This window comes from Lissotriton helveticus, chromosome 3_1, assembly GCF_964261635.1.
Source record: "Lissotriton helveticus chromosome 3_1, aLisHel1.1, whole genome shotgun sequence".
Classification (NCBI taxonomy): domain Eukaryota; kingdom Metazoa; phylum Chordata; class Amphibia; order Caudata; family Salamandridae; genus Lissotriton; species Lissotriton helveticus.
The window spans coordinates 809,919,384-809,934,320 of record NC_136061.1 but is presented as its reverse complement, the minus strand read 5'-3'; the positions used below and the strand labels follow the sequence as shown (position 1 = coordinate 809,934,320).

The following is a 14,937-nucleotide window of genomic DNA, read 5'->3' as shown; positions in this document are numbered from 1 at the left end:
AGACACTGGCAGAGTAACAGGCGTCGCCTCGAGTTTGGCTGGCGCCGCAGGTGGGGGACCAACAGGACCGCGCACCGGTGTCTCGGAGTCTGAAACCAGAACTGCTACAGAGGGCGAACCCTGCAGTTAGGGCACCTTCAAACTTCTTGGGGCCTGCAGGTGCTCCAGAGGGAGGTGAGGGCCCAAAAACTAGATGAAGAGCCTCTTAGTACTCCTGCATCTGACTACAGGTTGCCCCGGCTCCAGGAAAGACTGGGAGGCTTGGGCGTGACGCCGGAGCGGGAGTCGCAACACAAGAACCTGAGACATCCCCTGTGGTCCTCTGAAGAGGTCATGGAAGACCAGTGCTTCGACTTCTTGCAACGTTGCCAGAGACCGTGACCGCTGTCATCGATCACGGGATAAAGGTCAGTGCTCCCGGAAACGACCTCTGGACCGGGAAGAAGACTGATGTTGTGAGGAGCTGGAAGTCTGCGACAACCGAGCCATCAGAAGATTCATGCGCCGCTCCCACAGCGCCTTCGGCTTTAACCATTGACAGGCGGCGCAGTCGTACGCGTCGTGGTGCACACCTAAGCACCACATACAAATAGTGTGTGGATCCATACTAGACTTGTGGCGAGCACAGGACCCACAGGATTTAAACCCAGAGGGCAAAAGGCACACTGTTTCCTGACTAAAATTTATCACAGAAAGCCAAAAAATGGCCAGAGATACACTTCCCCAGATCCACGTTACAGCTTGTAAACGAAGATACTGACATTCGCGTGCCAGATGGGACTTATATGGCTCCCCTGAGTCATATCCAGAGACGAAGTCACTGCAGAGCCGTACGACGAAGCCCCACTGCGCGCAGAGGTACAGCTGGATTTTTGTTTTTTCATCCAGCCTGGAACTTGTGGAGAATTAAAAGTTTAGGAAAATGCGGTTAGATGTCTATCAGATTAAAAAAATAAGTGCTTAGACGCAGATTGATGCCTCATGATAGCGCTTTTTTCTTTACGTTCAGCTGTGCTGCTGTGCACCATGGCTGAAAACATTGACAAAGCTGAAAACATTGTCTAGACTTCTATATGTGAGACCTATTGGCTTTATTTGGGCTATGATGCAGCGTATCTCAGGGGAAGGAGGGTTACTTTTTGCCGATGATACCCTATTAATTTCAAAATCCCTGCAGGGACTGCAACTACTTTTGGACCATTTTTCCTCATTCTATGCTGAGAGGGGCCTCGTATTAAACGACACCAAAACAAAATGATCTTCTCCAGGGTTTGACTCTTTCGTTGTAGTAGACAGATACTGGTGGGAAATAAATGTATTGATAAGGTCTACTCCCTCATCAATTACTTGGGCGTATGCATGATACCTAATTTGAGTTGGGTCCGGCAGATTGAAAAAGCCTATTCAACACTTATCCAACAATCTACAAACCTGGTGAAGGTCCACCTTAGAACTATCTCTAGGAGGGTGGCTCCTGTCCTGGAGATTTATAATCTTAAAGTTACTGAGTCTGTGTTGTATGGTGCCGAAATATGGGGGTCTGCAAATTGTAATAGTCCTGTCACGACTGAGCACAGGTTTATGAGGTCCATTCTTTCACTTCCTATGAGTATCCCCCTAGTACCTTCATACCTAGACTTAGCCAAGAGGAAGATTTGTCATAAAATAGAATGCAGAATGTTATTATTTTGGTACCATCTATGGTCCACAGATGAACTTTAATTTTATCGAGAAGGTGTTAGAGTTTTGATGAACGATCCGGGTGTTGCCAAAATTCCCTGGTTCCGCTTTATTAAAACTCTTTTGATGAGGTTGAGACTAGATAACTATTGTTTTTGTCCCACAGCATTTGTTCCAGTTATCTAGAGCAATGGTCAAAAAACCTTTATTGGGAGGCAGTAGCTATTGATATAGTGACCAAGAGTACAGTATGGGGAGCCTCGCAAAAGCAAAGGAGAACCTTACCGCCAGCAGTGAAACACGCTGCACTTGCCCCGTGGAGTTCCTTGCCGCCAGCAGACGCCGCCAATAATCGCGCCGACGCCCCGGGACTCCATCTCCCGGCATCCTCAGCGGCGGCGCGCACCTGTGACACCCCAGCAGCGCCAGGAGGCGCATTAAGAAGCGCACATCTCGGCGGAGCGGGGGGTGCATCGCAAAAGCAAAGGAGAACCTTACCGCCAGCAGTGGGACACCGCGCTTCGCTGCACTGCCCTGTGGAGTTCCTTGCCGCCACCAGACGCCACCAATAATCGCGCCGCCGCCCCGGGACTCCATCTCCCAATCTGTCCTTTGTGAATGAGCTATGCAGCCCGACTGTCCCTTTTCAACCAACCTTCAATGGACGGGGGTGCAACTCCACTATCGATTTTACTTTAATGTCCTCAGCTCATGCAGGATCTGTGTTCACTTGGGAAACAGGCAACAATCTTTTTGGTGATCATTATCCCATATCCTTTTCAGTAAGAAAAAAGGAGGAGTCAAGACCAAACAAAAAGGAAGCTAACTACACACCAAAGGTCAAACTAACTGCAACTAACAGCTATGAGAAGGTCGAGCCCGTCGGGTTCATAAAAAATCTAATAACGGCGTCCCTCGATGACATCTTGATATGTCTGACAGACGACGAAGAGCCTGACAAAGTTATGGCTTCCTTCTCAAACATTCAACTAGCGGTGAAGAATCTTCTACTTAGAGAACGCAGATTAGTTGCAAATAAAGCCCAAGGGTGGTTCGACCACAAATTCACTAAAGCATTAACATCCTTAAAAAAGGCATTACAGATTACACCCAAAAATCAAGATTTAATCAGCCAAGCGAGAAGAGATACTACCTAATTATTAAAACCAGGAAAGCCACCCTAAAGAGGGTGGCCTGGGCGTCCCTGCGCAAGGCCTCGGAACAACGAGACAATACGGCTTTCTGGAAAGTAATCAACGCCCCATACCTGCAAAGTAGAGCGGAGGACTTTATAGACGTAGCCATTCGGAGGACGTTGCGCTCAGCGGATCTGGCCAAGCTGGAGGTTCCTACTGCCAAACGAGTTCGGATGGGGGGACGGTCCTTCCAATTTGTGGCAGCTCGCTTCTGGAATGAGCTTCCTCTTTCCCTTCGCAAAGCTAAGAATCTTTTGGCTTTTAGGAAAGAGCTGAAGACCATGCTCTTTTCTGCGTAATCACTACGACTGTGGTATTGCTCCTTTGTGTTTTCAGGTTTCAGGTCTCTTTTGCCAAAGAGCCGGGACACCCCTTGGGGTAGCCGTGCGCTCTAAAAGTATGGCCATAACATAACATAACATAACATTCCAGGGGACACATGGGTAACCCATTTTAAACAGCTTTATAATAGACCGACCGATGGGCATTGCTTGATCACTTTTAACGACAGTAGGATAGGCCTAACCAAACCTGATGACTTAAGCGCATTTCCTCTAGATATAACCTTTAGTTATCAAGAGGTTATTAAAGCCATCACGGAGAGCTCGTCTGGTAAGGCCCCTGGCCCCGACGGCGTCCCTATCGACGTTTATAAGGCAGAGATGGACTTCTGGGCGCCCCTACTCACGAACGTCTTAAATAAGTCCAATCAACATGGATTTATTCCATCTTGGCACGAGGCAATTGTCGTGCCAATATTTAAGAAGGGCAATAGAAATGACCCCATTTGTTACAGGCCAATCTCTCTCCTTGACGCCTTAATGAAGGTGGCCGGCAGAATAATTCTAAACAGAATTCTGGGAAGATGAAAATCAGGCTATCTCCAACTTACAGTACGGCTTTAGGCCAGGGAAAGGGACGGCGGAACAGTGTTTGAACCTGGCCCTAATCACTGCAAAATACACACAGGCGAGGAGCGGAAAATTATATATCACCTTTATAGACCTAAGCTCCGCTTTCGACTGTGTGGACCACGTGCTCCTATGGAAAACACTGTTCAACCTGGTCATTAATGCTGAAATCCTCACCTTTATTCAAGAACTGTATAATGATGCAGGAGCAAGGGTGAAATTCGGACCCCAGCTAAATTTCCCATCTTAAGGGGGGTCAGACAGGGGTGCATACTAGCCCCCCTGCTGTTCACCATCTATGTTAATTCTATTGGGGAACACTTAAATGATTTTCAGTGTGACTACCCCTCTATAAATGGCTCACCGGTGCCACTACTTCTGTATGCTGATGACACGGCAATAATGTCGCGGACTAGAATTGGACTACAGCGGGCTGTGGCACACTTTACCACTTTCATGAGGGAAAAGGGCCTAAGAGTTAACATCCCTAAAACTTATACTATGTCCTGCGGTTGCGGGCCAAGAAAGGGATCCTGCCCTATATATTTAGAATCACAAAGAATCGAAACAACTGACAGGTTTTGCTACCTAGATGTTACCTTTGATAGGAGGGGGAGCTGGCAGCCAGCAGTAGCTGCTAAGAAATTAGCCTTCACCCGTTCCATTGGTACCCTGAATAACTTCTCTGCGAAAATTGGGGGAAAGCCCGCGAAGGAACTAATACAGATTTATAAGGCCAAATCCGTATCCACAGCTACATATGGGGCCGGGTTATGGGGGATAGAAAACTCACAGTTGCTACAAAGTTGTGAGAACCAGTTAATCTGCCACTTACTTGGCGCCTCTAAATACACATCAACATTCATGACTCAGATTGAAGTAGGACTCCCCTACATTTGTGATACTATCAAGATTTCTCCCCTAATGCTGTGGCATAAGGTCTGGGTGACGGAGGAGACTACTTTCAATAGAGAGGTATTAGCTGATTGCCTTTCACTGGACGGGGCAGTTAATATTAGATGGCTATCCTACGTGAAAAATGTCTTCCCGAAGATAGGCCACCCAGAATTTTTTGACAAACCGTCCAGTATGGAGGGGATATCAAGAGGCGCGCTGAAAAAGATGGCCCTTGACCATCCAATCACTGACAGATGGAACCAAGAGAAAAATACACAGTTCTCAGGTATCAGGCAATCACCAAACATGAAGGCCTTCAATATTATCTCACCTTGGACCTAAGTCCATACGCCCGCACGCTCATGACCCGTCTGAGATTAGGCTCTTTCTTCCGCATGATCACTTTCCCTACCTGTAACGACTGGTCTTCAGAAATTCAACTGTGCCCGTGCGATGATATTTCAACACAATCCAGCATACATTGTGTGTTGTTTTGCACATTCTATAAGAGACCGTGTAGGGCCCTTTTGATACCCATTTTGAAAGCGTGGGGGATTCGGTCCTGCAGATTAGCATACACGAAATTACAGCAACTAGAAGATGTTAATGTTATATATGCAGTCTCAAGCTTTTTAAAACTCATCATTAAATTTAGGAACACTATGCAAAGCCCATGAATTTAAATTGTGTTGGTTATAGTACTGTGCAATGAGTTCATTACTTTTAATTACTCTTTTAATCATAAAAATATTCGAAATATTAATTTATGAACATTTTTTAACATCCAACCGTTTAAGCTTATTCTGACTATTATGTTTCATTACCTGTTTAAATGTATTTATTGTATTCCTGTGCTTTTATGATTTTATCTTGAAAATCGAATAAAGCTTGTTTGAATTTGAGTACAGGTAGTCTTATGCAGTCTTTTATAAATTTTAAGTCTTGTATGAGTTTTGAGGTCACTATTGATGAAAGAGAACCCTCTCTGGCGCGTAAACTATCTGCAGTTCAGATAAGGAATCCCCCCAATCAAATCCATCACCTTTAACTGGTCTGTAGGGAGTGAGGGTGGTGATGACCAATGTCCTGCATGTGAAGGGGGAAAGGAATCATTGGAACATTTATTCTTCTTTTGCCCCCAGCACAGTAGCCTTCGGGCAAAGTGGATTCTTCCAGTCTGTAAGAATCTCGGTACCAGAAGCTACCAGGTTGCCGTTCGAACTTTCAGTACTAGTACACATAGGTCCCATGTTTTCGGTGTGACTAAATATCTTATGGCAATCTGGATAAGGCGCTCCAAGTGCCAAACAAATGTGGTAGCCATCACCCGAGTAATTAACGTAGGGAAAAAAATCAAGTGGAATGTTTTGGATACCTCAAATGTGTTTTGTCTATGAAATGTATTGCGCTTTTTTATTGTTTCCTATTGTTTTATGATAACAGCTGGACTGTCTTTTATTGTTCTGTGATTCTGTAAATCGTTCTATTATTTTTACTTTGATTATCTGTGTGATCGAAATAAAGTATCTAGACTGACTGACAGCCAATGCTTGTTTTAGTTGTAGGTATCTTTCCAGAGAACAGAATTTTGTGATCTTTGAGAAGGAATAATTTAGCCATAGAACGAGCTTTGAGAAGATTTTGGCCTTATCTCTTTAACACTATAGTTGTAGTACAAACAGATCACAAACTACTCAAGTGGTTAATGGCAATGAAGAGTGGGAATGACAAATTATTGATATGGTCTATCTCGTTGTAAGGTCAACATTTCCCGTTAGAGTGCAAAGTCAAAATGAGTCATGGGAATACAGGTTGACTTTGTCACCTGTTTTGCTGATCTGGCAAACAGAATTCACCAACAGTGGAGTAAGGTTCTGGGTAGGCTGATCTGGAAAGGGTGTGTTCTGGAATGGAATGTCCCCTGCATAGTGTACAGCTTAGTTCCCGTGCCCTAAGTGCCTGGCCTGACTGCGTGTATCTGGTATCTTGATTTCAGATTTAGGCCTATGGGTCACACTAATTTTGTGTGTGCAGAGATCTAGGCCTGTCCATTTACATTAATAAGGAGCTAGAGAGGCACACAAACCATACCCTCACTGGAAGACAGTTGAATACTGTCCCTTTCATGTGTATAGCATAGAGCAGCATATTGCATTTTTGTGAATTCATATTTGTGACCAACCCTTTTCTATCTGCGTCAATGCAGTGAGCCCACTGGCCCATTCAAATACAATTCAGTTTCTATGCTTTCCCAGGTCTTAGCACCGACATCATGATTGGATGCCGTATGTGTATGTTTGTGTAGGTGCATGGTGTATGTGTGAGGGAGCTAGAGTAATAGAGGACTGTAGGAACCATTTATGATACCCCAGGCCTGGCCTCTGCAAAAGGAGAAGGTGAGATAATTTTGCCAGACAGTGAAAGTGACCTGAGACAACAGTGAAGGAAGTGGAGACAGGGCAGCTTTAGAAATTCAATTAGAACTCTTGCTTATCAAGGAACTGCTAATTAGTCTTCCTTAACACAACCATTTGTTTGATGGTGGGGGTGAAGCTACAAACTCTGTTGTATAAGGTGAGCGGTGTCTTTATGTGAGGACTAACCTTTTGTCTCTTCCTGATTAACTCCTCAGCTGGCGGAAGACAGCCAGGTGCAGAACACTCACACCTCTTTGTGACTGTTGTGGGTGTAACCAGCTGGAGACTACCCTGCTGAACGAAACACCACTGTACACAAAGGCTTTGTCTGTTGAGCAGCGTGGAGAGGACACTTGAGAGAAGAACCACTTCAGAGCAGTGCTGAAGCTGCAGGCATTGAATACACATCTCCTGTCTGATTATTGACTATATAAAAGAGGGAACTTACTACGTCACATATAGTTCCAGTTCCAAGTCCTCTATGGCAAAGAAAGAAGTGATCCACCACAGAGTACTCATAGCATTACTGTGCATCCAAAGTTGGTGTTTGGGAGAGGATTGGGGAGATAGCAGTCTGAAGCGCAAGACTACTTGATAGCACCCAAGGACACTAAAATAAATGTTATCGTAATACTGTGTATTTCATTCTTATGTGCATGAAAGTAATTTTCTTTATTGCAATAGAAACACTGGGCTGTACATTGCTTTATTGTGTTGTTGTTTGTTGGTTGAGCTCTGTGCTCGAGCACTTTCACACTACATCTCTGAGAAGCCTGTGACTGCTCGCCATCGCTACCACAGAGAGTGAAGGGGTTGGCCCAGTTTCAACAGCCAGCGCTTCAAGACCCTCAGAGCTGAGTAGTCGCGCTTTACAAACCCCTGATTGACTGACAAAGTAGGATGGATCTCAAGACAACAGAGGCAAACAATCTCAGCCCTGAAGACTGAGACCCATGCTTGCCATGTGGTCCCCCTGATGAGGTATAATATTATTTCAAGTACTTTAAAATTAACCGTTAAAATAGGTACATGATAGAAATTAATAATCACTTACCCTTGTTCCGATCTAAAAGGCTTACATCATCCAAATATATAATGATTGTAAAGGCTTCTGCTCTTCTATCCATCTCGGAGCAAAGATACAGGGCTCCTGTCCAGAACCTTAAACATAAAAAATAACACATGACAACACATTTAATTTATGTTAGAATTGGGGGTCTCTGGTTGGCGCAAGTATGCACTTGTGACAAGCAGGGACCCTCTCCTCTAAGTCAGGGCGAAGGATAACCCCTTAGAATTACCCTTGTTCACCCTCTAGGTGCGTGGTGTGAGCAGCCAAGGCTATTCTTCAGGCGTTATTCAGTTAAGCATTTGTAATCACACATACAGTAAAATGTACCAATCCCCCCACAAATGGACACCAGGCTGTGAATATATAAAAAACACGATTCTTTATGTAAAAATATATATATATCAGTTCAGACTTATCACAAGACCAAATATAACGTTGTTTTCAAATTAGGCCACAGATTGTAAATAGGCAAGCTTTTAGTTTCAAGTTCAAATGTGGATTTCCTTGTAAAATCACTTCTCTACAGTCTTTCAATGTTAGTTGCTTCCAAAGCACCTCTTTGCACCAGTTCGGGGGACCTTAGACTCGCCCTGGGCCTCCGGTGCGCTTCGCAGCGCTTTCCCCGCTCTCCTTGAGGAAACTGACCCAGACCCTACCGCGGCTCACGCATCGGGCGTGAGGACGTCTATGCCACGTACGGCTCTTCCCAGCGGCTCGGGGACAGAGCTAGACGAGAGCCGGGCTCGGCAGTGCAGCTTGCAGTGCGGTCAGGTAGGGAGGCGGGGAACTGGGAGGCCGGGTACGCTAGGCTGCACGGACAAAGTACTTACGATGGCCGGAGCGAGCGGAGCGCCGAAGGGGAAATAAAACGTTGCGGGCCCCTAGCCCGGGTAGATCTTCAGGAATGGTGCAGTTTCTTTTCGTTCGTTGGGGGCCGAGTCGGCACGGGCAGCGCGACTCGGTCCAGGCAGTGCAGGGGGATCTCTTCTAACAGCGGAGGATCTCCGGGGGGTGACACACAGCACGGGGGCCCTCAGTACCGACGGTACAGCGAGGGGAGGCTCCCTTCTTAGTGCGGCGCGGCCTCTCCTGGGGGCAGAGCAAGCGGGGCGGCCGAGTGCAAAGGAAATGCACGGACGGTCGCCCAGGCTACAGACTGCTTGCGTCCCCGGGATTCCGGCGGGAGGGGCTGAAATCGCGCTCAGGCGCTCCTTGAAGCAGGCGGGGGTAGAGGAGCGGCCGGCCTTAGCCCTGGGGCAGAGAGCGACTCCGAGTGGAGCGAGGCTCTCAAGGGCAAGAGGGCAGGCTGGCTCCCGGGAACCACAGCCCTAGGAGGGGGCGAGAGGGGGCAACTTCACCTCCGGCGGGAGGAAATACTCGGCCTCAGATAGCAGACGGGCCCAAGCACAGGAGAACCCACTGGTCCTGGGGTTCAGTTCAGGGGGCAAGCTCAATCAAGCCCTTGGAGAATGTTTCAAAGCACAAGTCAGCAAAGTCTTTTCAAAAGTCTTCTCCTCTCCTTTCTCAGCAAGGCAAGCAGCAGGCCAGTCCTTCCAGCGTCTTCTTCTCCTTCTAGTCGGGCAGAGGTTCTTTGTGGGAAACAGGATTCTGATTTGCAAGGAGCAGGGCTCCTACTTTTATACAGCATTTCTTTTGTCTTCTCAGGCCAGGGGGGCCTTTGCATAACTGCTTTCAGTCTCTGAGCACTTGTTGGGGGTACTTCTGGCTTCTGCTTTCAGTGTGTGGGCAGGCACATCAGACGCTCCACAGGGAGGCGGAGCCAGCATTGTGTGGACAGGGGCAGCCAGGAGTACTATGATGACAGTGCTTCGCCCTTCCTGGGCCAGGTGCAGGCTGAGTCATCAGTCGCTCCCCAGGGGGGCGGAGCCAGCATAGTGGTGGCAAAGCACAGCCTGATTAAGAGTCCAGGGGCACTCCTACCTCCCACTAAGGTGTAATCCTAGCATTCACCACCTGTCATCCCCCAGCCCTGTCATTCACACAACCCAGACAGTCAGATACACATACTCCAGAGGCGGGCTGAAATGGTTAGGCAAGCAAATGCTAACTTCCTAAAAGTAGCATTTGCAAACACAGGATATGAAAATAAACTTTACTAAAAGAAGTATTTTATTATCCTGAGTTCAGGCATACTAAACTTTATTTTCTACCATGTTCCCTGAGTCTGCTGGGATTATAGAGTGTGATAATTCCAGCAGCCCATCTGGCCTAAAGAGAACAGGTAGCCTTACAATAGTGAAAAACGAATTTGGCTGTAATTCACTATTAGGACATGTCACACTCTTCAGAGCATGTCCTACCTTACACTTACAATGCACCCTGCCCTTGGGCCTACCATAGGGGTGACTAATATGAAGTTATGGGAAGGTTTAGGGGCTGGCAAGTGTGTGCACTTGCCCAGCCAGCATGACAGTACCAGACTGCACGCAGGTTCTGCAATGGCAGATCCTAGACACATTTTAAGGCTGCTTCTGTGGGTGGCGCAACCAGCGCTGCAGGCCCACTAGCAGTATTGGCATTCACAAGCCCTGGCACTCCTGGTGCACTTTACTGGGGACTAATAGTAAATCCAATGAACCAATCATGGAAATCAATCACATATACACTTTATACAGGGAGAGCATATGCACTTTAGCACTGGTCAGCATTGGTAAAGTGCCCAGAGTCATTAAACCAACAAAAACAGGTCCGAGAGAGTATTGGAGGAAGGAAAAAAGTTCAGGGATGACCCTGCCAAGAAGGCCAAGTCCAACAATTTACTAAAGGACATCGCATTACTGCATTGTCTCTATTCCTTGTTACAATTCTTATTAATTTAATAAAAGAACTGAGGCCATTGACCATGGTTTCTGCGTCAGATCTTTACATTTTCCACAGAGTTTAGCCCTTGCCTTTTTTTCTGAGGGCATTCACAAGTGAACTCTCACTGGGAAATGCATGTTTGTTTATTTGTGATTTTAGGCTACTGTACACATTTAAGACCTTGCATCATGGTTTTTGTTAAATGCATTAGTTAAAATACACATGAAAGAGTACATTGGTATAGGCTACATATGCTGATAAACAGAGTACAACATGCTTTATTACTATTGTTGAGAGGAGAGGGCCATCATGACTCGAGGTTCTACCTCTCCTGAGTCATGGTCCCTCCCCCACTCTCAACAGATGTAATAATTGGCATATTACACTCTGTGTATTTACTTTTTATTTATCCAATGGTATTTGTTAAGCCCGACATTCACTCAAAGGTATCTGTGCAATAATAACTATCCATAATATAGGCCAAAGCATGTACTAAGCTGATAATTAGGGGTAAAGAAATGTCCTATCATGAATATTGCCTGGGAAGGTTGTGTCATTAGGTTGAGTGGCAGATTGTTCTAAGGTTTTGATGCAGCTATTGAGAAGGTTCTTCCATCTAAGGCAGGGCTACGGAACATTTTAAGATCTAAGTCAACAGCTTTGTTTGTACCGGACCAACTTCAGAGACAGAGGGCTTTGTCGCTCTCTAAGAAAGGATTTATAACTTCTGTTACTGACCTCATCAGAATTAAATAGCCACTCATCACCAGGATTTAAGTTGAAGAAACATATTTCACTACTAAATCTAGGGCCTTTTGGCTCCATTTTAGGACTAAGTGTGATAACTTCTTAGATGTCCTATTGGATTCTCACATTCAATTAAAACCCAGTGTGCTAAAAAATCCAACACAGCGTAGATCAGCAGCTCAAACGACCATAGCCTTAATCTGGATACCTGAAAACCTCCCGGCAAGTAGCATAAATACTTTTGATAAGGTGCCAAGAGCCCCTTGCAGGCAATATATACTGCCAAAGGGAATTTACTGGAAGTTCCAAGAGGTGTGCTAACATATCTCCTAGTGCTGCATGATGCTGAGCATAATGAATGGTCAGCCAAGCTGAGGACAACATAGGAGTTCAAATGTCTCCCTCGTTTGAGTGAAGACTTTGCAAACATATCATATATCGAACACTCTCATGCCCCCGATCTGCAAAGGTACTAATATTGGTGTGTGAACTGCTAGCCAATCTCTAGATGCATAGCTGCAGTCCGTATGACTACTATGCTTTAAGTATGCTCATCACATTTATCAAACAATTAACAAAAACGGAGCTAGTCTCATTTAACACTTTGATTAAACTATGTGACATTAGCATGGCCATTAGGTTGTCCATCTGAAGCTTCTGTCTCTTCATAAGCATAAAATATAAAATTGGTCTGCCAAAGCAACAAACTGCATGGAGCAAACAAATAATACTGAAAGTTTGGAACCTTTCACACACTACAACCCCCTGTCCAATGATCTAGTAGGCATACCAAACTTTAATATAGGAGAGTAATCAGTATAGCAAAGCACTACCAAATACATCTACATTCATTCCAGGATGTATATAAAAATAATTTTGTTAAATAATTTTGTTAAAGGGTGATTCTGGCAGCAAATGATACACATAGTTTGAGCCACCAATCTCAATGTGAAAGAGGGGGACAGCCCTGTTAAATTATCAGTACGGGGTCTGCCTTGCCTTCATATAGGTGGATACTGAGATAAGTAAATATAACTGGTGCGCACTGGAAGGGAAGCCTGCTTCTCATTGTGGGATCAGGTATATTTATTGAAAAGACCTTGGATTTCCTGCAAATTTGAAGATTTCGCAGATTTATCCACCATGACGAACGATAGATGAATGTATTTAACATACAGCAGAGCCCTGTCAGTGTACAGTGAGATGATCACTTCTATCCCAACTATTGCATTCGCTGTATAAACCTATTGAGTCCATAGCTAGTGTAAATTGAAGTCTGATAGTGGGCACTCATGGCTTGTGCTCAACAGCAGGTGCACAGGTAGCAATAACATTTATTAATATGTACCCAGGTCATAGGTTCAGCCATGCTGTTGGTGTACAATGGAGTTATTAGATGCATCAGACATACTCCATATGTTAAAAAAGCTCAATAAAGTAAAGCCAGAACAATGATGCGACGCCTTGACTCAGCCATCCATGCCTGACATTTTCCAACCTACAAATAATACAACTAATGGGTCTTCCTGAACTAAGTCTCGACTGGAGGTGGACCACCTTGTCCTCAGAAAGGAAAATCCTGTAAGCAATGACTTTCCATAAATTCTTGTATTCAGTATTGATACAGCACAAGAGATAATATAAAATGCACTGCTCAAGTTTTCACTGGATTTAGGAAAGAAATGGCAAGGATGAAGTATCCCCATATCAAGCTGCTTTTGGTGTAATCAAAGTGGCTACGAGGCCACTGTTCCTAGGCCAACTATACCTTAGGTGTGATAAATGCATAGATCTTTAATTGCCTACAAAGTTCCAACCATCAGTATAGGCCGTTTTCTTTTTGTAAGGAATCTGATAAAATTTAAAATAATTCGTAATTGTATGGTGTTATCGTTGCTAATTTGTTCCAGAAGCATTTTTAACAAAATCTTTTAAGGAACATTCAAGCTTTTAGTCCTTTAATCTGGAGAGCACTCTCATGTGCTTACCAATGTGCCTTATTATGCAAGGAGAAAGACAATGGTTTGTAGCATGTAGTGCTGTAGATTCATATGATCTGCACACTCCTGCAATCTAGTTTCGAGCTCGGAAGTTTGCAAGTTGTTGGTATGGTGTGACTCCTATGTTGGCAACGGGCATCGACTCTAATGTTAGATTGTTTTTTGCACAGCGGATGATCATAATTATGGAGGGATGAGTAAGGACAGTATGGTTAATGTAGGAAATGCGCCTTTTCTGTCTGCTCACCCCGTATTTTTCACCTTTTGGTGGACCCTGTAAGTTTGCTGCCTTAGGAGCCTGATGCACTTTAATCCTGCTAACCAGTGGCAAGGGACTTGTATCCTCCCTCTAGATATGGTTGAAATGGAATGTTCCTATTTTTTATATTTTACTTACCTATAGTTCTTGAGTATTTGATACAAAACGAACCCAGGGTCTGTAAGTTAAATGCCATTAGTGGACTGTAGTACCTCAGTTTATTGCCCGGCGGAATGTAAAACTCATCGACAAATACACACAAATAGAAAAAACCAAACACAGTATAAAAGTGCAAAGCAAGCAATACAGTACAGTAACATCAAAGGAGAAAACAATCACTATACACAACAATTAAAATCATGTAAAATCATGTGTCAAACAAAAAAAAATATTTTCCTTTAAAATCGAACTACACTGCTTAATCATCCTAAGGTTATGGATGGGCAATATGGATTAAGAAGCCAGTGTGCGCAACTTGATCAACTATGACGCTTAAAAAAGTTTAGATATGGCGATTAGCAAAAACTTGCCAATACCACTTTCACAAATTCTTAGTGCATTAGTCTGATTTGTTAGCTCTAATAAATGGCACATGGGCACAATCCATCTAGATCTAGGTTTGGAGTAAATCGGACAGAAGAACAACAAGTGTTCTTTTGTTTCCTCCTGGTAGCAGCATACCGGGCACAACTTGGATTTAATCATGGAGGACAGCCAAGATGAAGTAAAACCAGCTGTCTGCAAAATGCCATGTTTTAACTTCAAGTAATTACGATCTCACGAGCATGGGATAAATGTAGTCCAAAAATCAATTAATACATTTTTGTAAAAAAGGATGGATTTAGACCGACTACCTATGCTGCCAGATAATTCACTTAGCTCAATATTCTTATCCCAGAATCTATGCTTGGTAACAACAACCATAGGTGCATGAA

At 44.6% G+C, this 14,937-nt stretch overlaps 1 protein-coding gene across 2 annotated transcripts in view; it reads right to left on the bottom strand.

The window, feature by feature from the left end:
* The window catches only part of HPS5 (HPS5 biogenesis of lysosomal organelles complex 2 subunit 2), a 594,029-nt gene that overhangs the window by 55,174 nt on the left and 523,918 nt on the right, over nt 1–14,937 (bottom strand). For both annotated transcript variants that reach the window (XM_078681077.1, XM_078681076.1), the window contains exon 21: nt 8,156–8,262. In XM_078681077.1, coding sequence (XP_078537203.1) covers nt 8,156–8,262 — 107 coding nt within the window. The remainder of the gene's footprint in view (nt 1–8,155; nt 8,263–14,937) is intronic.